At 44.5% G+C, this 26,294-nt stretch overlaps 1 protein-coding gene across 4 annotated transcripts in view; it reads right to left on the bottom strand.

Moving 5' to 3' along the window:
- The window catches only part of eci2 (enoyl-CoA delta isomerase 2), a 267,830-nt gene that overhangs the window by 20,885 nt on the left and 220,651 nt on the right, over window positions 1–26,294 (bottom strand). For all 4 annotated transcript variants that reach the window (XM_070879800.1, XM_070879802.1, XM_070879799.1 and 1 more), the window contains one exon: window positions 16,504–16,573. In XM_070879800.1, coding sequence (XP_070735901.1) covers window positions 16,504–16,573 — 70 coding nt within the window. The remainder of the gene's footprint in view (window positions 1–16,503; window positions 16,574–26,294) is intronic.

Raw genomic sequence — 26,294 nt, 5'->3', positions numbered from 1 at the left:
AATGATTGGCAACATATTGCTTGCCTAAGGATAGTACCATAAGAATCCACAGGCTTCCAAACATTTGAGTTGCTGTACAGACATAAAATGTGAACCATTAATGGTACAACATGGTAGTAAAATAGTCAGGACTGTGAACTGAATAGGTCGACAGGAAGGATCTGGAAACTGGTAGATAGGGAGGAGTAACCTTAGTAATTAAGGATGAAATTACTTCAAGGATAATGAGAGGGAAGCAGGCAGCTGTAATGTGGCAGAATGTATAAATGCAGAGATTAGACAAGAATATAGCAAAGACAGAGTGGTTTTAATTGGGGAATTTTAACTTTCGATTGGGATAAGCAGACTAGCTCATGTCAGAAAGTTAGTGAATTTATTGAGTGTGTTCAGGATATGTCCTAGAACCAACAAGGGGGCAGGCCATATTAGATTTAATATGTAATGAGCGAGATTTAATTAACAGCCTAATGGTGCGTGAGCATTTATTAAATAGTGATCACATCATCATCCATGCCTTTGTTACCTCTAGACTTGATTATTCCAACGCACTCCTAGCTGGCCTCCCACATTCTACCCTACATAAATAGAGGTGATCCAAAATTTGGCTACCTGTGTCCTAACTCGCACTAAGTCCCACTCATCCAACTCCCCTGTGCTCATTGACCTACATTGACTTCCGGTTAAGCAACACCTCGATTTCAAAATTCTCCTCCTTATTTTCAAATCCCTCCATGGCCTAGCTCCTCCCTATCTCTGTAATCTCCTCTAGCCCCACAACTCCCCACCCCAAGATGTCTGCGCTCCTCTAATTCTGCCCTCCTGAGCATCACTGATTATAATCGCTCAACCATTAATGGTTGTGCCTTCTGTTGCCTAGGTCCCAAGCTCTGAAACTCCCTAAACCTCTCCGCCTCTCATCCTCCTTCAAGATGCTCCTTAAAGCATATCTCTTTGATCAAGCTTTTGGTCACCTGTGTTAATTTCTCCTTATGTCAACATTTTCACTGAAGCGTACAAAAGCATGGGCCTTACACTAAACATCCGTAAGGCAAAGGTCCTCCACCAACCTGACCCTGCCTCCCGGTCATCAAAATCCATAGCACGGCCTTGGACAATGTGAACCATTTTCCATACCTCAGGAGCCTACTATCAGCAAGGGCAGACATCGACGACGAGATCCAACACCGCTTCCAGTGTGCCAGCGCAGCCTTCGGTCGCTTGAGGAAGAGTGTTTGAAGACCAGGACCTCAAATCTGGCACCAAGCTTATGGTTTACATGGCAGTAGTGATATCCGCCCTCCGATATGTCTCAAGAGACATGGACCATATACAGTAGACACCTCAAAGCGCTGGAGAAGTACCACCAGTGCTGCCTCCACAAGAACCTGCAAATCCACTGGGAGGATAGACACACCAACGTCAGTGTTCTCGCTCAGACCAACATCACCAGCACCGAAGCACTGACCACACTCGACTAGCTCTGTCGGGCGGGCCACATCGTCCACATGCCCGACACGAGACTCCCAAAGCAAGAGCTCTACTCGGAACTCCTACATGGCAAGCGAGCCCAGGTGGGCAGAGAAAATGTTTCAAGGACACCCTCAAAGCCTCCTTGATAAAGTGCAACATCCCCACCGGCACATGGGAATCCCTGGCCCAAGACCGCCCAAAGTGGAGGAGGAGCATCCAGGAGGGTGCTGAGCATTTCGAGTCTTGTCGACGAGAGCTTGCAGAAACCAAGTGCAGACAGCGGAAGGAGCATGCGGCAAACCAGACTCCTCACCCACCCTTTCCTTCAACCACTGTCTGCCCCATGTGTAACAGAGACTGTAATTCTCGTATTGGACTGTAGTCACCTGAGAACTCACTGAGTGGAAGCAAGTCTTCCTTGCTTTCGAGGGACTGCCTATGATGATGATGCCTAGGTCCCAAGCTCTGGAACTCTCCGCCTCTCTATCTCTCGTTCCTCCTTCAAGACGCTCCTTAAAACATATCTCTTTGACTAAGCTTTTGGTCACCTGCGCTAATTTCTCCTTATGTGGCTTGGTGTAAAATTTTTATTGCATAATACTCCTGTGAAGTGCCTTGGTCGCTTCACTACATTAAAGGCGCTAAATAAATACAAGTTGCAGTTGTTATATGATCGCGTTCAATGTTGTGTTTGAAAGAAAGAAATGCGAAACAGCTACTAAGACTTTAGTCTCTTCTGTCTTCCATCCTATCACAGACCTTTTGATCTTTCCTCCCCTCCCCCTACACTTGCTTAAAAACCTGTTACATCTCTAATGTTTTCCAATTCTGATGAAGGGTCATTGACCTGAAACGTTAACTCTGTTTCTCTCTGCACAAATGCTGCCTGTCCTGCTGAGTATTTCCAGCATTTTCTGTTTTTATTACTAAGATTTTAGATTTAGGCAAGGTTGACTTTAAGGGCACGAGGCAGAGACTGCCCACAATAAACTGGGCAAATTTGTTAATGAGTAAGTCGACAGAAGATGAGTGGGCAGTGTTCAAAAAAGAATTTAATGTGATACAGAACCAGTTTATACCCCTCGGGCAAGAGCTCTACTTGCCAAAAATAATAGCCATGGATAACTAAGGAAGTAAGGGACAACATAAAACTAAAAGAAAAAGCATTCAAAAATGCAAGAACTAGCACAGTTCTTGGTGACTGGGAGAGATACAAAGAACAACAAAATGTGCCAAAAAAGATAGTAAGACCTGCAAAAAGTGAGTATGAAAAGAAAGTTGCAAGGGAGAACAAAATCACAACAATTTTTAACAATTATATTAGGAAAAAGAGGGTGATCCAGATCAACGTGGGCCTATGAAAACTGTTTAAATGAAAATAAGGAAATGACAACCTGGACATAGCATCAGCATTAGACTTGGTTACAATAACAATGGGTGTCGCCCAACACTGAGATCTACCCAAGAGATAAGGTACAACAACAATGGGTGTAGCCCAATTACTGAGATCTACCTTAGAGATAATGGGGCTGAAATTCAGTAGCGCAAGAAAGCTGGCGCACTTCCCGACTTTTTGGTAAGTGAGGCTGTCCTTGAATGTGCTCTCGACTTGAATGCGCCAGCGCCTACTGTGCCTTTCCTTCTGGAAGCCTGCTATTTGTAGGCTCCATGCATCAATCCCCACCTCCCGCTCACGGCAGCCCTTCTCCCATTTATGCTTGTAGATGACAGACTGAGTGGCTGCACACCGAGCATAGAAACATAGAAAATAGGTGCAGGAGTAGCCATTCGACTCTTCCGAGCTTGCACCACTATTCAATAAGAGCATTCACCTCAGTACCCCTTTCCTGCTTTCTCTCCATACCCCTTGATCCCTTTAGCCGGAAGGGCCATATCTAACTCTCTCTTGAATATATCCAATGAACTGGCATCAACAACTCTCTGCGGTAGGGAATTCCACAGGTTAACAACTCTGAGTGAAGAAGTTTCTCCTCATCTTGGTCCTAAATGGCTTAACCCTTATCCTTAGACTATGATCCCTGGTTCTGGACTTCCCCAACATCGGGAACATTCTTCCTGCATCTAACCTGTCCAGTCCCGTCAGAATTTTATATGTTTCTATGAGATCCCCTCTCATCCTTCTAAACTCCAGTGAATACAGGCCCAGTCGATCCAGTCTCTCCTCATATGTCCGTCCTGCCATCCCGGGAATCAGTCTGGTGAACCTTCGCTGCACTCCCTCAATAGCAAGAACATTCTTCCTCAGATTAGGAGACCAAAACTGAACACAATATTCCAGGCGAGGCCTCACTAAGGCCCTGTACAACTGCAGTAAGACTTCCCTGCTCCTATACTCAAATCCCCTAGCTATGAAGGCCAGCATACCATTTTCCTTCTTCACCGCCTGCTGTACCTGCATGCCAACTTTCAATGACTGATGTACCATGACTGATGTACCAGGTCTCGTTGCACCTCCCCTTTTCCTAATCTGCCGCTATTCAGATAATATTCTGCCTTCGTGTTTTTGCCCCCCAAAGTGGATAACTTCACATTTATCCACATTATACTGCATCTGCCACGAGTTTGCCCATTCACCTAACCTGTCCAAATCACCTTGCAGCCTTTTAGCGTTCTCCTCACAGCACCACCCAGCTTAGTGTCATCTGCAAACTTGGAGATATTACACTCAATTCCCTCATCCAAATCATTGATGTATATTGTAAATAGCTGGGGTCCCAGCACTGAGCCCTGCGGCACCCCACTAGTCACTGCCTGCCATTCTGAAAAGGACCCGTTTATCCCGACTCTCTGCTTCCTGTCTGCCAACCAGTTCTCTATCCACGTCAGTACACTACCCCCAATACCATGTGCTTTAATTTTGCACACCAATCTCTTGTGTGGGACCTTGTCAAAAGCCTTTTGAAAGTCCAAATCCACTGGTTCTCCCTTGTCCACTCTACCAGTTACATCCTAAAAGTTCTAGAAGACTTGTCAAGCATGATTTCCCTTTCATGAATTCATGCTGACTTGGACCGATCCCGTCACTGCTTTCCAAATGTGCTGCTATTTCATCTTTAATAATTGATTCCAACATTTTCTCCACTATTGACGTCAGGCTAACCGGTCTATAATTACCCGTTTTCTCTCTCCCTCCTTTCTTAAAAAGTGGTGTTACATTAGCTACCCTCCAGTCCACAGGAACTGATCCAGACTGTTGGAAAATGATCACCAATGCATCCACTATTTCTAGAGCTACTTCCTTAAGTACTCTGGGATGCAGACCATCAGGCCCCGGGGATTTATCGGCCTTCAATCTGAGCACAGTCACTAGTGACGAGAGACGTCGCACAGCGGCCGGAGGCCTGCATCACACTCTTCTTGCCTTAAACCCTGAAATCTCAGGTCTCAGCAGTGACGACATTGAGGGTTGAAGCCCTGCTGTGAGCATCCACAGCACTCTCCTGTTTGGGGATGCCACCGATGAGAAAGAGGAAGGCACTGCTGGCACCAACGTGTCACTGCTTCCACCCACATGTACCAGCTCAGATACTGGGAGTGCATGGTGTGATATAGATGAGGTGGTACAGTGGTCGGCACTAGGTGTTGCACCAGGCCTAACGGGCTGCACCATGGTGACGGGGCTAGGCAACCACATATGCCATCTCTCCGGGGAGCGAGTCCGCATTGGATTTCTGCCGATGAGGACTCAGATGATGCCATCGATGTTGCGGCATACGAATGAAGGATGGAGGTCATGCATTCCCCAGCTGGTGGGGGCACTGACAAGGGTGCCAGAGAGGCCGTCGGAAGTGGTCAGGAGTGTGGAGGAGTGCGCTTCCTGCAAAGTTGACAGCTCTGCGCACACCATGGCGCCCATCACTGCCAGTGTGCAGGCGATGGTGGACTCCCAGAGTGACCGTGCAGATCCAGCTGTGATGCTGCAACCTGCAGGTGATGTGGCAGCTGTCATTTCAGCACAGGCATGAGGGAACGAACGCATCTGTGCTGGATTGTAGAGGATGGCCGCAGGCCCTGGAAGCTCAGAATGCTCTTCTGCACTCTGGATAACAGGCCACGGAGCGTCTTACTGCTGCCATGGAGTGTCAAATTGCTGCCATGTCTGCTGGCTTTGAGACTCTGGCTGCTCTCAGCTCGATGCTACCCGGCATCTCAGTGTTGCGTTCGTGGCTGAGTCCACCGCAGGCCACAGGGGACCTTCCGGTGTCACACCACACCACCGACCTGACCTCCCTCAGTTTGGTGGTGGTGGTAGTGTGCCGCCCCTGGGGAGTGACTCAGGCTCCTCAGACCAGGATCCTGATAATGTGCTCGCTCAGGATCACAACATTCCTGGCTCCAGACCTGGCACTCCTCCAGTGCCTCCACGCATGGCCTCACCCAAGCCAAGCCAGACTGCACCCTCCCGGGAGGATGCTGAGCAGTCTGCACCCAGGCCCTTCCAGACCTAAAGATGTTCGAAGGTGTCAGTCAAGGACATCTGTAGGTCCCACACAACAACCACAGCAGCCTTGCCAGACCCATGATGCAGCCACAGGGCGTAGTGTTAGGATAGGCACGTATACGAGGTGTTATAAAAAGATGCACAGGGGTAAAAAATGATTATTTGTGGTAGTTGATGGTTCTTTTGTTTTTCGCATTGACTTTGATCATTTGATAAATCTTTATTTTTGGCACGTATATATCTGGCCAGGCGTTTCATTTGGGAGTGGGCAATTCTGTGCGAAGGCAGTCATTGGGATGGCCATGGAAAGGGGAGCTGAAAGATCATGTGTGGATGGGATTATGTGAATCGTGCAGTTATCAGACGTAGCCGCACCTCCCTTGCAGGATTGCGATGGCGACGACGCCTCTTAGCTGGGCAGCGATGGGGATCCTCCTCCTCCTGCACCTCATCATCGGTTGGTACTGCTGACTCGACTTCCAGCAGCTGTCCCCTCATGAGGGCCAGGTTGTACAGCATGTAGCAGACCACTACCAATATGGAGACCCGTTCAGGAGCATACTGCAAGGCACCACCAGACTGGTCCAGGCAACGGAACCTCTGCTTGAGGATCCCAATGCAGTGCTCAATGATGCAACTGGTGCCACAATGAGCGTCGTTGTAGGCATGCTCTGCCGCTGTCCAGGTGTTCCGCACTGGAGTCAGCAGCCAAGTGGACAGGGGATGTCCCTTGTCTCCCAAGCAGCCAACCACAATCCTGATTTGGGCCGGTGAAGAGGGCGGGCACACTGGTCTGGCACAGAATGAACAAATCATGGCTGCTGCCTGGGTACCTGCATCAACTGCCAGGATCCGACGTTGGTGGTCACACAAGAGCTGCACATTGAGCGAGTGGAACTCCTTACGGTTGACAAAGATCTCGGGATGGTGTTGTGGCGCCCTCAGTCCAAAGTGTATGTAGTCAATCGCACCCTGCACCCTCGGGAACACCTGCAATGCCTGCCGCTCCAGCTGCTTATCCCTCGTCATTGGGAGTGAGATGTACTCCACTCTTCTCCTGTACTGTGCATCGGTAACCTGCTGGATGGAGCGATGTGCAGAGAATTGAGAAATGTTGCCAATGTTTGCAGTGGCAGACTGGAAAGACCTCGTCACATAGAAGTTTAAAGCTATGGTGACCTTGGTTTATATGGTCAGGGCGGTCCTGAGCTTTGTGCGAGGCTCGAGATCTTGCCGCAACACATTGCAGCGCTCTGTTAGTACCTCCTTTCTGAATCTCAGCCTTCGCAGGCATAGCTCATCACTGAGCTGGAGGAAGGAGAACTGAGGTCTGTAGACCCTTTGGGGGTAGGGCCTCCTTCACCCAGCTCGGTGTTAGCCACCTTCCCTGGCAACTAGATGATGGCCATCTCCCTGGTCCTCCTCATGGTCGCGTGCCTCTGCAGGCTGCTGCTGGCAAGGCTCCTGGCCCAGTATGTGGTGGTGGTGGTGGTGGTGGTTGGGCGGGGGGGGGGTCAGCGTATTTGACCCTCCTCCTGACACCATCTCCCTCCTGGACACCCCCTCTATGAGCAGGTCTGTGCACATCAGCAGGCCCTTCTGGATGTTGGGCAGGCATGGCTGCTACCTCCCTTGCCCGCTGCCTCTCTGCACGTTGCTGATGGTGCCGCCTTCTCCTGCATGCCACCCTGTGTCTTACAAGGTGCCTACACTGATCCCATTGTGCTTGAAGGCTGCACCCTGACAAGCAGGCCTCTGGAGCACAGAATGAGGCCTACAGGCCTCTATTAATGAATCAGAGCTCAAAGTCCTGAAAACTCTCCCAAAAGTTCTAAATAAAACTCAGCAGGTTCAACAGAAACAAAAAACAAAGGGCAAAAGTTATCAGAAAATATACCCCAGGTCGCGGGAATCCTCTGTTGTCCTCCTCCAGCGGTGTCACACATCACGGCAAAATGTACCGACACCAAAAGCCTACAGGGGCACTGTTTAAAAAAACCTCCCTTTTTAAAACTCAGTATGTTTGGCGTGGCCGCGTAGCAGCAGTGCGCACCCTAATGACTTCACCACGGCCGCAAGCCCTTTACCGTGGCTTCAGTCAGCTGATTCCGGCGGAAGTGCTCACCGCTGGAAACCCCCCGGTGGTGAATAGGTGTCGGGGGGGGGGGGGGCCAATAGAGCAGAACGCATCTGCCAATCGATTTTGCCGATTGGCCGCCGAAGACCCACGGCAACGGTCCCTCCCGGGACACTGAATTTTTATTTTTTTTAATTAATTTTTTTTGGTTGATTTACTGATGTATTTATCATTTATTATTGATGATGACTCTTTTTGTAAAATTGAAGTGTTTAATGTTTGTAAACTTCCCTTTAAACCCCCCCCCCCCCCCCCCCCCATTCCCTACGCCTGATTTGTAACCTACACCTGATTTTCTAAAGTGTAGACAAGGTTTTTTCGAGCATACAAAAATCTTCACTTACTCCATTCTAAGTTAGTTTGGAGTAAGTTTTCACTGACGAAACTTTGAAAACAGGCGTAAGTGGCCGGACACACCCCGTTTTGAAAAAAAAATTCTGTTCCACAGTGAAACTGTTCTAACTGACTAGAACTGGAGCAAACTAAATGACGAGAATTCCGATTTCTAAGATACTCCGTTCTACACCAGCTGCTCCTAAAAATCAGGAGCAAATCATGTGGAAACTTGGGGCATAGGAGTGCCATGTAAGCCCAGCATACAGGTACTGCTGACAGTAATGTTTAACAAATTGCAGGATCACCGAGTAGATTTGTGCTCACTGGTAGAAAGGCACACCAAGGTGGATTAGATAGTCAAGATATACAATTGACCATGTAAGTGCTATGGCTACCATATAAATATGCTAACACCGTTCCTTACCGGGGACGAGGTAGCCCCATGTGTCATGGCCACCCTGGAAGAGGGAGCAAGATCTCAGACCTCTTGGCCGAGGGGAAAATCGGTTGATCAGTGGGCAAGGTTATTCTAATCAGCTCAACTGTCTCCCACACAGAAACGTTGCTATGGTTTCAATCTCTGTTCTCAGGCAAGGCAGATGATGCAAAACAGTTTGTGCATAAAGTCCAGTGCATCAGCATGCCTACCTATCTAACCAGATGGAATGAAGCAACATGAACTGTGAAGACTGAGGGGTGTAACATCAGCATGATTAAGGTGGGTGGGGGAAATGGACAGCAATGCAAAGCAAAGCAAAGATCTGACCAGGCACTGTGACAAAAATGGAGTATATTTATCCACCATTTATAGTTCTTCTCTATATACTATGTCCATAGCTATTTTAATTAAAAAAAAAAACATGCTCTTTTAAGAGAAGTACTGCCTTCAAAATGGCTTCTGCATGATGGCTAATTGGAGGTAATTTTCTGGCACCACTTGAAACACATCAGAAAGGAGCCAGTGAAGCGGTCATCTGAAGAGAACAATGACCTATGTGCTAGAAAGACTTAACGTGTATCATGGCCAATTAATTGATGTCATATTAGGGCTAAAATTCCGGCCTCGCCGTGTCTATACAGAAGCAATGCGCATGCGCCGAAAACTGTTTTGTGCAATCGGTCAAGTTTTGGCTTGACAGATCGAATGCATTCCCGCAGTCAGGACATTTGTCCAGGAGAACGCTTGCCCAGCGAATGTCCTTAAAACTCTTGCGCCTGGTAAAAGCAGACGCATAGCCTACTTTTACCAGTGTAAGAGTTTTAAAACATATAAAAATAAAATTTAAATACACAGTTAAAAACCTTGTCCACTAAGGTAAGTTTATTTTAAAGCTTATTAAAAACACAAAAAAAAATCCCCAAAATATATATATTTTTTGAAAACATTTAACTAACTTTAATTTCAATTAATTTTAATTATGTGAGGTGTTTTAAAAAATGTTTATGCCGTGTTTAATGTGTTTTTCTCATTGATAGCAATAAGAACTCGGAGATACGGAGTTCTCATTGCTATCAATGAGAATACTGTACCATGATTGGTTGTCCAGTCACACGTGACTCCACCTTCTTTGTGCGAACCTCGAGGATGGGGGCGTGCTCTGACGCGCAGGAAGAGAAGATCGCCCACTGCAATCGCAGGCGCCTCCGAGACCAGCAGGTAATTTCGTAAAAAATTCTCGGGTCGGAGGCATTCGTCCGAAGGAAGCCTCCAACCCAAATTTCAAACCCAATGTATTTCAGAACTAAGCTGATTCAGACAGTCCTCGTCAACCGCACATATGGGCATCAACGGGCCTTGAGTAAGTGTTAAGGTATTTGGCCATACATTGAACAAATAATTGACCTAGCCTCTCAAATAGATTCTACTATGGCAAAGGATTAACTTTGGAAAGTGCAAGTGGTATAAAGTTTGGATATTGCTGATATTTTAGTGTGTTGTAATTTTGCACAAGCCACAATAGATATGAAAAAGATGTGGGCTTCTCTGGTAGTAACACCTATGAAATTACAAATAAAATACGGACCTTTTGCTATTTCTGCCACATCCAGTGTGATCCCACCTCCAAACACATCTTCCCCTCCCCTCCCCTTTCAGCATTCCGAAGGGACCGTTCCCTCCGCGTCACCCTGGTCAACTCCTCAATCACCCCCAACAACCCCTCCCCTTCCCACCGCACCTTCCTGTGCAAGCGCAGGAGATGTAACACCTGCCCTTTTACCTGCTCCCTTCCCACCATTCAGGCGCCCAAAACACTCCTTCCAGGTGAAACAATGATTTATTTGTACTTCTTTCAATTTAGTATACTGTGTTTGCTGCTCACAATGCGGTCTTCTCTACATAGGGGAGATGAAATACAGATTGTGTGACCGCTTTGCGGAACACCTCCATTCAATCTGCAAGCGTGATCCCGAGCTTCCAGTCGTCTGACACTTAAATTCTCCACTCCACTCCCACTCTAATTCTCTATCCTCATCTCCTACACTGTTCCAATGAAGCTCAATGTAAGCTTGAGCAACAGCATCTCATCTTGCAATTAGGGAACTTTACAGCATTCTGCACGCAACATCGAGTTCAACAATTTAAGATCATAACCTGTGCCCCCATTTTTTTGTATGGCAGCTGTTGATAATTCTGCTATTCCATTTATATCTTCTCTAGCCCTATCTTTTGTTTCTTTATCATCCATTATCCCATTATCATCCCTTGCCATGCACCATCATCCCATTTTTCATTCAATCTCCCCTGCCTTCCACCCTATCACAGACCTTCCTTTTTGTTCTTTCCTCCCTTCCCTCTTTTCCCTGCCTCTGTACTTGCCTAAAACCGGTTACATCTGTAACATTTTCCAGTTCTGATGATAGGTCATTGATCTGAAACGTTAACTCTGTTTCTCGCTCCACAGATGCTGCCTGGCCTGCTGAGTATTTCCAGCATTTTCTGTTTTTATTTCAGATTTCTAGCATCCGCAGTATTTTGCTTTTGTAGTAGGGATTAGTGTTCTACTAAGCTACCAAAATGTGTATGTTGTCTATTATTTGAGAAGTATGTAAAGTAAAACCAAAGGAGCTCAAGCAACTGGTTGGACTGCTTTTTTTTTCATGCCCTGTTTAAAAATTAGTTGACTTTGACAAATGACTATTTTCGATATGGTACGATTCAGTCTGGTACTAAAGTATTTACGGTAACTGATATTAATCGCCTCTGAAGTACTCGGGTGCATAGCAGAAATCCTACGTTTAAATTCAACAGTAATAAACTTTGTGAATTAGGTCATACTTTTTGGCTCATATGGAGCAAAAATGCTTGGCTATAGGAGCTGGCTTTTGCTTTGGGCATGAGAAAAGTGTGAGCTTGAATCATCACACCAATCAGCTAGCTCAAAAGTAACACTCAAATAGATCGAGCAGTTCCTTCAGCGATTCAATTGACAAATACAAAAAAGAGGGCAACACTGGCCTCCTTTTGCTCGGGGTTTGCCCTCAAACAATCAAAGAAAACAAATTTATTTTTCTTCGGGGATTCAGGCCATATTGCTGGCCTGGTTCACTAGTTGGGACCCACAATTATCATTTTGTGGCCTTGGGTACTTGGTACCACCGCCAAAGATGCACCCGCCTACTGAAAGGCCAGAAATGTGGGAACTCTTAGCCTCGAGAGTCCTCTCCCCCTCTCATGTTGCTGGTCTTGTAAGGGGCGAGAGGAAATTTCATCCCTTACAAGGCCCAGTGGAGTCCCAGATATAAGGCCACCCAGGAGTGCCATGGATTCCCTGATACAAGTGCAACCTGGGAGGACCATGGATTCCTTTCGACATTATTGCTAATAATTATTTACTTTTGGAAGATATTTCCTTCAAAGCTGTGACGCACAGCACAAAAAAAAAACATAGAAACATAGAAAATAGGTACAGGAGTAGGCCATTCGGCCCTTCGAGCCTGCACTGCCGTTCAATGAGTTCATGGCTGAACATGCAACTTCAGTACTCCATTCCTGCTTTCTCACCATACCCCTTGATCCCCCTAGTAGTAAGGACTGCATCTAACTCCTTTTTGAATATATTTAGTGAATTGGCCTCAACAACTTCCTGTGGTAGAGAATTCCACAGGTTCACCACTCTCTGGGTGAAGAAGTTTCTCCTCATCTCGGTCCTAAATGGCTTACCCCTTATCCTTAGACTGTGACCCCTGGTTCTGGACTTCCCCAACATTGGGAACATTTTTCCTGCATCTAACCTGTCTAAACCCGTCAGAATTTTAAACGTTTCTATGAGATCCCCTCTCATTCTTCTGAACTCCAGTGAATACAAGCCCAGTTGATCCAGTCTTTCTTGATATATCAGTCCCACCAACCCGGGAATCAGTCTGGTGAACCTTCGCTGCACTCCCTCAATAGCAAGAATGTTCTGGTTTACTAAAGCGAGTAACCTTGTTGTCACCATTTATGCTAGTTGAATCTAAGTAAATAAGGGCATTTAAAAGACCCTACAGATTGGCGACCGCGGCAGGACTGGCGGTGACTAATTTGGATTGCTCGTTGAAGTATTCTAGAATCTCGGAAGTAACGAGTTTGATCAGCACGTGTGCTTTGGGAGGAGTAACCAGTTTCGGGTGTGCGGCAACTCTGAGAGACCCGCCAATGACTGAAAAGTATTAGTAAGATGGGCACCAAACAAGTGGCGTCGGTGTATAAGGAAAAGTTAGAAAGTTGCCATTGGGGGAGTTAAAAGAACTTTTGTTAGAATTTTTGAATAGGAAAGGGCCTACACCCTTCAAAGTAGTAATAACGTTTATCCAGGAACGGGTAGACAGGAAAAAGTTAAAAGTTAGCGAGGCAAAAAAACTTTTGGATTATGGAGCACACTTTTGTGCTCAAAGAGATGATCAATTGTTCAAAGAGAAAGAAAACGAGATCGAGAGTCTTAAGCAACAATTACAGGAGGTTAAGTTGCAGAAATACTGACAGTTGCAGGAGATTAAGCTGCAGACAGACCAACAGTTACAGGAGGTTAAGCTGCAGAAAGACCGACAGTTACAGAAGGTTAAGTTGCAGAGAGACCAAGAGGTCGACCAACTCAGCCGACAGGTCCGCGCACTAGATCTGGGGGCTGAACAGTCAGCCACGCTGCTGCAGCAGCAAAGTCTCTCAAGTTTAAATGCGGGAGCTATCCTGGCTGAGGCGCATCAGACTCAGCAGGAGTTGAAAAAACTTAAAAAGAAAAATATACAGATTAAGCAAGAATTGGAGGATACTAGAGGGGCTCTGAGAGAGGTGGTCAAACAGCCCCACAAGGGAGCGGACCACTCTCTCTGTAAACTTAAAATATTGGAACTAACAGGAAAATTGCGAAAGCAACAGGCTCGAGTATCAGCCATTATGGCCGGGTAGGCACCGAAGACATGGGAATTGAGGTAGAGTGGGGCTACCTGAAGGAGAAGGCGTCTAGATATGGTACCAGGATGGCTGGCCTGACAGAGCGGAGCCCACGGGGCCTGATAAGTCGGGTACGGCAGTATCAGTGATTACCACCAGAATGCAACTAGATGCAAATAATCAGCCCATGGGGACAGAGAGATTTTCCAAGCCCTTTAACCCCGACGAATTGGCAGCATTGAGCCGGGATATAGACCATATTAACTCCACGGGTGGTCAGCTGGACGTTACTAGATGCTGGGTGGATTTTAGGCGGGATCACCCAGAGTTAGAGGATGTAGACTTTAAGTGAATCCTCCTCTGTAGCTGCAACTACAGTTTTAGAAATTTGAAAGCTGCCATTAAGGTAGTGCAGAAAAAGGTGAAACTAGGTGGGCAGAAGGACCCTGCGGAATCCAAAAGGAAGTTCAAAGCATGGCAATGTAAATTCGTGGTTCAGAGAAGCAGTGTGTTTACTGTAGTAAGCCGATAAGCATTTCCATGAGTCTATGCAAGTGAAACTGACACGTCAGCTTCTAACTTTCGTGCCGAGAGAAATAAAACATAGAATTTGCTACTCTGTCTGAGTCGTCATGAAATGTATAGTGTGTAAAATCAAGTGTTTTTCTTTGATGTTTCAGAGCGAATGTTAAAGTTTTTTAAAAAAGCATGTGGATGTTTATTTGTCTTAGTGTGTCTAGCTTTTTTTTTGAACTGGCACTGGTTAGTTTAAGATATTGATTTGAATTAATTTGGAGTTATTGAGGTTAATTAACCTATTAAAACTAGACTTTTATTATACATGGTGAAATTCTGGTTGGTGTAAATTGTGTGGGAAGCCTTTAGTTCTGGAAATGAGGCAATCACATAACAATTGGTATTTAAAAAATAAAATATTATGACCAATTTCAAGATTGTGACACCAGGGGAGAAAAGGGAGGGATGCTATAGTTATGCATGGAATGCTTTACAGAATGATTGTAATGATTGATGTCTATGTTTGTCAACTTTTAAAATGCAAAAAAAGGAACTCTTTTCACAAGCAGCTATGAACTCTTAATTCAGTATGCAATACCTTTTGCATTGTAAATATTTTGGGCATTTTAAAATTTTTCCAAGTTTCCCCAGTGACAGAAAAGGGATCGGAATTGAAGAATTAACCCATTGGGGATGGCAGGAAAGCCACAATGGATTTTCTATTTATTTTCTTTTAAGCAGGTGCGCCGATGGTGCAAGATTACCAAGAGGGTTCTTTAATATGGAAATGACCTCAAGGTGTCACCGAAACAAAAGAGAAGAACTCCAGTAATGTTCAGAGCTTAACTTCTTATCTGCAGTAATGGATCTCGAATGTCACAGCATGGTGACAACATTGAATTTAAAACTTTGCTTTTTAATGCTTGGAATTAATGATTTGGAGTCATGTGTTATCTTCCACAACAGATTGCTCGAGAGGGAAGAGAAAGAACTTCCATCCAAATGCATTGCAAATACTTTGATTTGTTTTGTTAAATCACAAAGGCTAGTCACTTAAAATTGACTAGCTAAATTGATATGAGTTGCTGCTCAAGTACTCGGGAAAGGAAATTTATCATAATTTAAGGGGATAATTGAATCTTATTTTTTGAAAAGGTCCAGTCTATGTGGTTCCGTTTAAACTGTGTTTAAAAGGAAGTTTTTTTTCAGGGGGGGTGGGGGGGGGGCGCGGGCAGAGAAGAGACTGTTGTGTTCTTGCAGACTGAATTGCTCTCTGCAATGACCTCTTTGTGTTGAGACTTCTGTCCTCAACAGTGCAGTGATGCATTTTTAAACTCTGTTGCATTTTAAAACTTGTGAAAGACTAGGTTCAATAACCTCAGTGGGAGGAACAACATGGGCTTATTTCTCGGTTCTGATTTGACTGATCTGAATACGGATCAATCTCTGAATATACAGGGGCAGGCTGGTATCTTAATTCCTGGATGTAGGCAAACAATGGTTCCTCAAACACTCTTGCTAATTCATCCCGTTCAGGAACTCAAGCAAGGGTTAGGAAGAAATATGGGAGAGAATCCCTCAGCAACATGGAAATGATTGATGAAAGGGTTTTAAAATTTGGTATCAATTTAAATTAAGTTGGAAGTCAGGAATATTGAAAAAGTGTAGGTGAGAGTCAGTAATTCTTGTCACATAAGCAAACCTAGCAGCGCACAGAAAGTTACCAGAAACAGCAGTAAGATAAATGACTAGACAATCTGTTTTGATGATGTTGGATTGAGGAATAAATGTTGTCCAGGACACTGGAAGAACTTCCCTGCTCTGCTTCAAATAGTGCCATAGCATCTTTTGCTTCCATCTGAACAGGCTGGTCTAATCAGTCATCTGAAAGATGGCACCACTGATGGGGCAACACTCTCTCAGTACTGCACTGAAGTGATAGCCGAGATATTGTGCTTAAGTCCTGGAATGGGGCTTGAACCCACTACCTTTCTCGACTCTGAGGAGGAGAGTCAAACCAACTTGTATAAAGTACATTTGGTGTTATTTGCAGTAAATAAACAATGGCTATGTTTATAGTAAATAACAATAAATTTCAATCGTGAAGGTGTGGTTACACTATGCGATCCTGGATGGTACCAAATCTCCAAACACAAGCAAGCTTAAAGGCGTGTAGAAAATATTGTAGAAGCAACTAAACTGGAAGTACACCTGTCATTACGGTCAGTGTAGAATCATCCTTCGCAGCTTGTTCAAGTGCTTCCATAATTTCTTCATACATCTGGATAAAAGGAAGATTGTGTTGTTAAGGGCACTTATCAAACAATAGAAATAAATTAACATGTCAATGTAATAAACCAAATATCAACTGCAACTCCTTTCAGTCTTTCCATGTAATATTTCAATTTATTTAGATAGCTACTTAGGATCAATATGATAATAATCACTAAAAATACATTATCTTTTTATTTGAACATTAACAGTAACCCTACTTAAAAACGGTACCATAGAGCCTTTAACTTGTGCATGCATTAACTTGTCCTGCCACATTCAAAGATTTGTGTGTGTGACCCATAGTTGTCTGTTCCTGCACCCCTTTAAAATTTCACCTTTTACTTTATACTGCCTCTCCTCATTCTTCCTCAAAAACACATCACTTCACACTTCTCTGTATTAAATTTCTTCTGCCACATGTCTGCCCATTTCACCAATCTATGTCCTCCTCAAATTTGCTGCTATCCTCCTCAACGTTTACTACATTTCCAAACTTTGAAATTGTGCCCCCTATACCCAAGTCCAGGTCAGTAATATCAAAGAGCAGTGGTATTATTATTACCTGCCCCCGGGGGACACCACTGTATACTTCCCTCCAGTCTGAAAAATAACCATTCACCACTACTATTCTCCTTTCTGCCTCTTAGCCAATTTTATCAATACTGCCACTGCCCATTTTATCCCATGGGCTTCAACTTTGCCAAGTCTATTATGTGTCACGTTATCAAATGCCTTTTGAAAGTCCATCTACACAACATCAACTGCACTACTTTAATCAACCTCCTCCGTTATTTCATCGAAGAACTCAATTAAGTTTGTCAGACATGACTTATCTTTAACAAATCAATGTTGGTAGTCATTAATTAACCTATGTTTTTCCAAGTGAATTGCATATTATGGACATGCAGGGCACAATGTCCTGTTGTGAATGGTGGTGGACCATTAAATAACTAACGGGAATATCCATGAATATCCCCATCCTCAATGATGACGGAGTCCAGCATGCGAGTGCAAAAGACAAGGCTGAATGAAGCGTTTACAACCATCTTCAGCCAGAAGTGCTGAATGAATGATCCATATTGGCCTCCTCCTGAGATCCTCACCATCACAGAAGTCAGTCTTCAGCAAATTCGATTCACTCCACGTGGTATCAAGAAATGGCTGAGTGCACTGGATACAACAAAGCTATGGGCCCCCGATAACATCTCGGCTGTTGTGCTCCAGAACTAGCCGCGTCTCTAGCCAAACTGTTCCAGTAAACTACAACACTGGCATCTAGCTGACAATGTGGAAAACTGCCCAGGTATGTCCTGTCCACAAAAAACAAGACAAATCCAATCCAGCCCCATCAGTCTACTCTCAAACATCAGCAAAATGATGGAAGGTGACGTCAACAGTGCTATCAAGCGTCATCAATAACCTGCTCACCGATGCCCAGTTTGGGTTCCGCCAGGACCACTTGGCCCCAGACCTCATTACAGCCTTAGTCCAAGCATGGACAAAAGAGCTGAATTCCAGAGGTGAGTTGAGAGTGACTGCCCTTGACATCAAGACGGCATTTGACCGAGGGTGGCATCAAGGAGCCCGAGTAATACTGACATCAATGGGAATCAGGGGGAAAACTCTCCTCTGGCTGGAGTCATACCTAGCACAAAGGAAGATGGTTGTGGCGATTGGAGGTTAATCATCACAGCCCTAGGACATCGCTACAGGAGTTCCGCAGGGCAGTGTCCTAAGCCCAACCATCTTCAGATGCTTCATCAATGACCTTCCCTCCATCATAAGGCCAGAAGTGGGGATGTTTGCTGATGACTGCACAGTAATCACTGCCAATCGCAACTCCTCAGATAATAGAGCAGTCCATGCCCGCATGTAGCGGGACCTGGAAAACATTCAGGCTTGGGCTGATAAGTGGTAAGTAACATTCGCGTCACACAAGTGCAATGACTATCTCCAACAAGCGAGACTAACCACCGCCCCTCGACATTAAACGGCATTACCAATGCTGAATGCCCACCATCAACATCCTGGGGGTCACCATTGAACTGTATAAAACACTACAGGAAATATGTGATTGCACTAGAGAGATACAGAGGAGATTTACAAGGATGTTGCCTGGACTGGAAAATTTTAGCTATGAGGAAATATTGGATAGGCTGGGTTTATTTTCTTTGGAACAGAGGAGGAAGAGGGGAGACCTTATTGAGGTGTATAAAATTATGAGGGGCCTAGATAGAGTGGATAGGAAGGACCTATTTCCCTTAGCAGAGGGGTCAACAACCAAGGGGCATGGATTTAAACTAATTGGTTGGAGGTTTAAAGGGGATTTAAGAGGAAATTTCTTCACTCAAAGGGTGATGGGGATCTGGAACTCACTGCCTGAAAGGATGGTAGAGGCAGAAACCCTCACCACATTTAAAGGGTACTTGGATGTGCATTTGAAGTGCCGTACTCTACAGGGCTATGGCCCAAGAGCTGGAATGTGGGATTAGGCTGGAAAGCTCTTTGTTGGCCGGAGTAGACACAATGGGCCGAAATGGCATCCTCCGTGCTGTAAATTTCTATGATTGACCAGAAACTTAACTGGACCAGCTGCATAAATAGTGTGGCAACAAGAGGAGGTCAGGGGCTGGGTATTCTGTGGCAGCTGTCTCACCTCTTGATTCCCCCAAAGCCTTTCCATGATCTGCAAGGCACAAGTCAGGAGTGTGATGCAATACTCTCCACTTGCCTGGATGAGTGTAACTCCAACAACACTCAAGAAACTCAACATTATCCAGGACAAAACAGCCCACTTGATTGGCACCCCATCCACCACCTTAAACATTCACTGCCTCCATCATCGAATTACCGTGGCTGTGGTGTGTACCATCTACAAGATGTATTGCAGCAACTCGCCAGTTGCTGCTCCCAAACCCATGACCTCTACCACCTAGAAGTACAAGGGAAACACCACCTCCACGCTCCCTTCCAAGTCACACACCATCCTGACTTGGATGTATAGCGCCGTTCCTTCATCGTCGCTGGGTCAAAATCCCGCAACTTCCTCCCTAACAGCACTGTGGGAGTACCTTCAACACACGGACTGCAGCGGTTCAAGAAGACGGCTCACCACCATCGTCTCAAGGGCAATTAGGGATGGGCAATAAATGCTGGCCTTGCCAGCGACACCCACATCCCATGAACGATAAAAAAAATAATGCTCCCCCTGCTGAACAGTTAAAGGCCCTGCTATAGGAGGTGCACCAGAGGGTGGTCCTCTTTGGGACTGCATCACAGTTGGGGAAAAAAAGTAACATTTTGCCAGGATTGTAAAATTAGTGCTGAAGTGTCCTCTATGAAATCAGAATGGGAATTCTTAATCCAGTTGGAACAAAAAAAAGTATCTACAATTCAATACAAATTGCCATCCTCATTCAGAGAAGCGATAAAGGTATTCAGTGTTGAAAGTTAACGGACACTGGAGCAATGGGCAATACTCTAAGATCGGTGTGAGGATACATCGTTCGACAAGTATTGAGTGACTTTTACTCTGCATCTAAGCACTGTCAAAGTTAAGAAGTGTTCCATTGTCTAGTGCTTCCCTTGACAAGAGCATAATTTATTTTTTTAAAGATCACAATTAAGACCACTATAAGATCAAGCTATAGGTGTAGATTAAAGCAGGTTATCAAGTTGTATTAACCCCAAAATATCTCAATACTCGATAAGGAAATTCCATTCTGCAACTAAATTGTTACTCCATTTATTTATTAAATATAGAGTACATTTTCACAATGTGATAATCATGGCTAGTTGTGGTTAAAGAGAATTGCACCAACATCCTTAATAACTCACTGGGTGAGTATGGTTAAATAAAGTGAACTGGCCACATTCCAGAAAGAAAAGAACTTGCATTAATAAAGTGCCTTTCACAATTGCCCAAAGTGCTTCACACAAAGCTCTCCCAAGTTGTGCACAGCATGTTCCACAAACAACGATGTGATAATTAGCAGTTCATTTGTTTAAGTGATGTTGGTCGAGAGGTAAATGTCAGCCAGGAAACCAGAACTCCCTGCTCTTCCTTGAATAGTGCCTTGGGATCTTTTATGTCCTCTTATGAGGATAGATGTGGCCTTGATTTAACATTTCATCCAAAAGATGGCACCTTTGATAGTGCAGCACTCCCTCAGTACTGCACTATAGTGCCAACCTAAATTACGTGTTTTAAGAACTGTGGATTGAATTTACGACCATCTGACTCCCAAAGTGAGTGTACTACCACTGAGCCAAGGATGATGATTATAACAGATAGGCATGTCCTCTCATACACCATCATTATGTATTTTCAAAAAAATTTAGCTGTTTTTGGAAGCATAGCATTCCAATAACATGTCATTCTGTCTTGTATTATTATATTGGTGTTATCTCAGCTCTCCGTTTTAGAGTAGAAATTGTATGTGCCAGCAATTTGGTTTATGAAAGCTGAATTTCAGTGAATACTTACTCCATAATTTAATAGTGAACACACACAATTGAAAGATATTGAAGGCGATTATAATCCTGTCCATCTGGATAAAACTGGAAGCTATGGCAGTTAAAATCACCCAAGGGACTTACCCACACATTCAGATTATAACCTGCTCTTCTCAGCAGAGGGAGGAGGAGGGGCAGAAAAACATCCGGCGGAAACTGGCGGGGTCTTTCTTTACACATGCAGATCGGGCTCCAATGATGTAATCAGGAGCCCGACTGCTATTTTAATCACATGCTGGCACGGGGAAGCTGTTGTGCATTACTCGCCAGGACAACATTACAGGAAGGGGAGTCGGGGACTGGGCTTGAAGAACCCAAAAAGATCAATTTTGAGCAGGAGTGTTGTTAAAAGCCCAAAAAGGAAAGTTTAGGTATCCCATGCCGTAGGCTTCAGAAGGCAGTACAACATCCCACCAGACCATGGCTTCCCCGGTCTGCAAGACCATCAGCATGCCGAGGCCATTAGAGGGAGCAGCGTATGGCGGCCTGGCCCAGAACTCGGCACGGTCCCAGCCTGCAAGACCATCAGCAGGCCGGGGTCATTAGAGGGAGCAGCGTGCGGTGGCATGCCACTTTAGCGAGCTGCGCGTGCTGCTGTAGGCGGGCAACAGCTGATTGCAGTGCGGGCAGGTACATTAGGAGTGGCAAGAGTACGTAGAGGGATGTGATCAGGGCCCAGGAGAGGCGAGGGCCCAGGGGCAGCACGGGCCAGCCCACACTGCGATATGTGTGCGTACTAGGTCTGTGCAGCAGAGCTGGTCTCCAGTTGTCTTGGTTAATCCTTGCCACTGGACCAAGACCTAGCTCTGTCGAGCCCGTGTGGTGGCTGGTGTGCAACGGCCACCACATGTTAAAAAAAAATCCACGCACAGGCATCTTCCACCCTTCAAGATGTAGTTCTGGATCTGGAATTTTAGGTCCTTCATTGAAACACCTATGAACTCATCCCTTTTCAGTGTGGAAGCAAGTCATCCTCGTTTCAAGGGGCTGCCTATGATGATGAGACCATGGCTTGGGCTGTAAACTATTGAATAAGTTTTAGAAACGAGGGAAATGCATTGGCCATTAATACAACAGAGATAATCTATTCCTCCTCAATTGCAGAAAAAAAGGAAACATGCCTCTCTGTTAATTCTCTTAGCATCACTGAATCGGAGATAGGGCGGTAGAGTTTCCACTAATTCCAATGCAATTGGTCAAACCAGGGCAAAAGATTGGGAATTTAAAATGTAAGTGAGTTACGCCCAAAAACACTTACGTTCGTGTTTTCCGCAATCTTTTACTCTGGTTCGAGATTCAATTCACCCGAATTAGGCCTCACCCACAAAGTTGGCCGTGCCCCCCCAGGTCAAAATTGCAAGATTCTGTCGAATGTGCTGGTTATGGAAGTCCCTTAAAATTGTGCTACTTTTCTTCGGCGCTCAAGCACTAGCTGCTATGTTGTAAAAGTTTTACATATCAAAAAATATTGACTTTACTAGGAAATTTTCAAGTGTCGACCAATAAATCTGTTAAAAGAACTATACTGAACAGTTTGTCATTTTTAGTGATTTAAAAAAAAAAAATCGGTTTACTCGGAGGTGGAAGACTGGACATGCAGAAAGCAAGCTCAGGCAGCGGAAGGAGCGTGCGGCAAACCAGACTCCCCACCCACCCTTTCCTTCAACCACTGTCTGTCCCACCTGTGACAGAGACTGTAATTCCCGTATTGGACTGTTCAGTCACCTAAGAGCTCACTTTTAGAGTGGAAGCAAGTCTTCCAAGATTTCGAGGGACTGCCTATGATGATGATGATATCCTTTACGATTAAAGGATGTGACCAACTCCCTATTCATCACAATCAGTCAATCTTTCTCAATGGAGTTATTTCATGACTGAAAATTACTTTCAACTTGTTCGCTCACACCTGTATTCTGTTTACAGCTGCCTGAAGCGATGTAACCAGCATTTGTCTTTTAGATAGAGAACTAACCACGCTGTAGCCAACAGTGTCAAAGAAAACAACGGGCCAGATTTGGCTGCAGCAGGGCGCCTGCGGGTGAGACTTGTCCTTGCACGTTTGGATTTTTACATTTTTTGCCAAGTTGCTGGAAGTGCGATCCGATAACGACGAAGCAAGGGAAACAGGCCATCTGGGGCCTGAGTGAACTAATCAGATTGTAGGATTGAGAAATAAACCGGAGAAGGAAGTGTAAATTAGAGTCAGTGAATTCAATGTCAAATCAGGGAGAGAGAGGGAAAGAAAGATTGGATTAAGAGGGAGAGAAAAAGAGAGATGGAATGGAAAATAACTTAAAAAATTTGACATTTATAAAAATCTCAACAACTAATTCATAACCTAAGGCATGCGACTCCACAATTAATAAATTTCAGTGCCAGAGGTTGATTGGCAATAATTAACAGTTATCACGTCGTTAAAAGGGTACTTGCATCTGTAATAACGAGACATAGCTTTTCGTGAGGAGTTTAGTTCGTATCTACCGTGCAAATATGGCAACTTCACACCATTTAATGCATATCAATAGTGAGGCAGACAGCACAATGCAGTTTTTACGTGCAACTCGGACAGCAACTTTTGGGTATTGGTATTTAACCGTGCATCTGCCCCTTCCCAGAAGTTGCTGTACCATTTACCCACAGACTGATTCCTGGGATGGTGGGACTGACATATCAAGAAAGACTGGATCAACTGGGGTATTCACTGGAATTCAGAAGAATGAGAGGGGATCTCATAGAAACGTTTAAAATTCTGACGGGTTTAGACAGGTTAGATGCAGGAAGAATGTTCCCAATGTTGGGAAAGTCCAGAACCAGGGGTCACAATCTAAGGATAAGGGATAAGCCATTTAGGACCGAGATGAGGAGAAACTTCTTCACCCAGAGAGTGGTGAACCTGTGGAATTCTCTACCACAGAAAGTTGTTGAGGCCAATTCACTATATTCAAAAAGGAGTTAGATGTAGTCCTTACTACTAGGGGGATCAAGGGGTATGGCGAGAAAGCAGGAATGGGGTACTGAAGTTGCATGTTCAGCCATGAACTCATTGAATGGCGGTGCAGGCTAGAAGGGCCGAATGGCCTACTCCTGCACCTATTTTCTATGTCTATGTTTCTAAATGTAAATCCACACGCCATCAGCCTCACTGTCATTTTGACAGCAAAATCTGGGCGATGGTCACTTTTCATGATATGCACCTGTTTATTGATGGATAAAAAACAAACTCAACTCCACAACAGGCTCACTGTGATAGCATGAACACATTGTAACCCGATAGTCACACCATCTGAAGAAGTTGCACATCCAGTTTTAAATGACTCAACAAATATGCTGGAAAAGGCTACAATGCCAAAGGTTCTAGAAAAATTATGTTACTGCTCCAACTTCATGTTCGACATGAAAAAAAAGGACAAGCACATACAAATGTTGAAATGCCTTTTATAAAAAAATCACAGACACATACAATAGTGTATTACAACAGTGACTGTACTCCAAAAGTACTTCAGAGGCTGTAAAGCACTTTGAGATGTCTGGTGGCCATGAAAGGCGCTATATAAGTGCAAATTAGTTTTCTTTCTTAGAACAATTCGTTGTGGAACCAACCAGGGAGCAGGCTATTTTAGATCTGGTAATGTGTAATGAGACGGGATTAATTAATGATCTCATAGTAAAGGATCCTCTTGGGAAAAGTGATCATAGCATGTCAGAATTTCAAATTCAGTTCAAGGGTGAGAAAGCTAGGTCTCAAACTCATGTCCTGAACTTAAATAAAGGTAATTACAAAGGTAAGAAGGCAGAGTTGGCTAAAGTGGACTGGGAAAATAAATTAGAGGGTAAGACTGTAGATAACCAGTGGCAAACATTTAAGGAGCATTTCATAACTCTCAGCAAAGATATATTCCAGTGAGAAAGAAAGACTTGAAGAAAAGAATGAACCATCCGTGGATAACTAAGGAAATAAAGGATGGCCTCAAATTGAATACAAAGGCATACAATGTCGTGAAGAATAGTGAAAGGACAGAGGATTGGAAATTTTTAGAAACCAGCAAAGGACGACTAAAAAAATGATAAAGAGGGAGAAGATCGCTTATTAGAGTAAACTAGCAAAAAATATAAAAACAGACAGCAAGAGCTTCTACAGGTATATAAAAAAGAGAGTAGCTAAAGTAAACATTGGTCCCTTAGAGAATGAGACTGGGGGAATTAATAATGGGAAACAGGGAAATGGTAGAGACCTTGAATAAATATTTTGTATCGGTCTTCACAGTAGAAGACACTAAAAGCATCCCAAAAATTGATGATTAGGGGGCTATTGTGGGGGGGAGGGGGGTAGAGACTTAAAACAATCACTATCACTAGAGAAAAAGTACTAGGAAAATGAATGGACTAAAGGTGTACAAGACCGTGGACCTTATGGCCTGCATCCTAGGGTCTTAAAGGAAGAGACTGCAGAGATAGTGGATGCATTGGTTGTAATCTACCAAAATTCCCTGAATTCTGGAGAGGTCCCAGTGGATTGGAAAACCACAAATGTAACACCCCTATTTAGAAAGGAGGGAGTCAGAAATCAGGAAACTATAGATCAGTTAGCGTAACATCGATCATTGGGAAAATGCTGGAGTCCATCATTAAGAAAGTAGTAACAGGACATTTAGAAAATCATAATGCAATCAAGCAGAGTCGGCATGGTTTTATGAAAGGGGAATCATGTTTGAAAAATTTGCTGGAGTTCTTTGAGGATGTAACCAGCAGGGTGGATAAAGGGGAACCAATTGATGTTGTGCATTTGGATTTCCGGAAGGCATTCGATAAGGTGCTACGTAAAAGGTTACTGTACGAGATAAGAGCTCACTGGGTTGAGGGTAATATGTTAACATGGATAGAGAATTGGCTAACTAACAGAAAACAGAGCATCGGGATAAATGAGTCATTTACAGGTTAGTAAACTGTAACTAGTGGGGTACCTCAGGGATCAGTACTTGGACCTCAACTATTTACAATCTATATTAATGACTTGGATGAAGAGACCGAGTGTAATGTAGCCAAATTTGTTGATGATACAAAGATAGGTGGGAAAGCAAGTTCTGAGGAGGACGCAAAGAATCTGCAGAGATATAGATAAGCTAAGTGAGTGGGAAAAAATTTGGCAGATGGAGTATAATGTGGAACGGTGTGAGGTTATCCACTTTGGTAGGAAAAATAAAAAAGCAAATTAT

This window comes from Pristiophorus japonicus, chromosome 5 (genome assembly GCF_044704955.1).
Source record: "Pristiophorus japonicus isolate sPriJap1 chromosome 5, sPriJap1.hap1, whole genome shotgun sequence".
NCBI lineage: Eukaryota > Metazoa > Chordata > Chondrichthyes > Pristiophoridae > Pristiophorus > Pristiophorus japonicus.
This window is presented reverse-complemented; position numbering and strand designations above follow the sequence as displayed.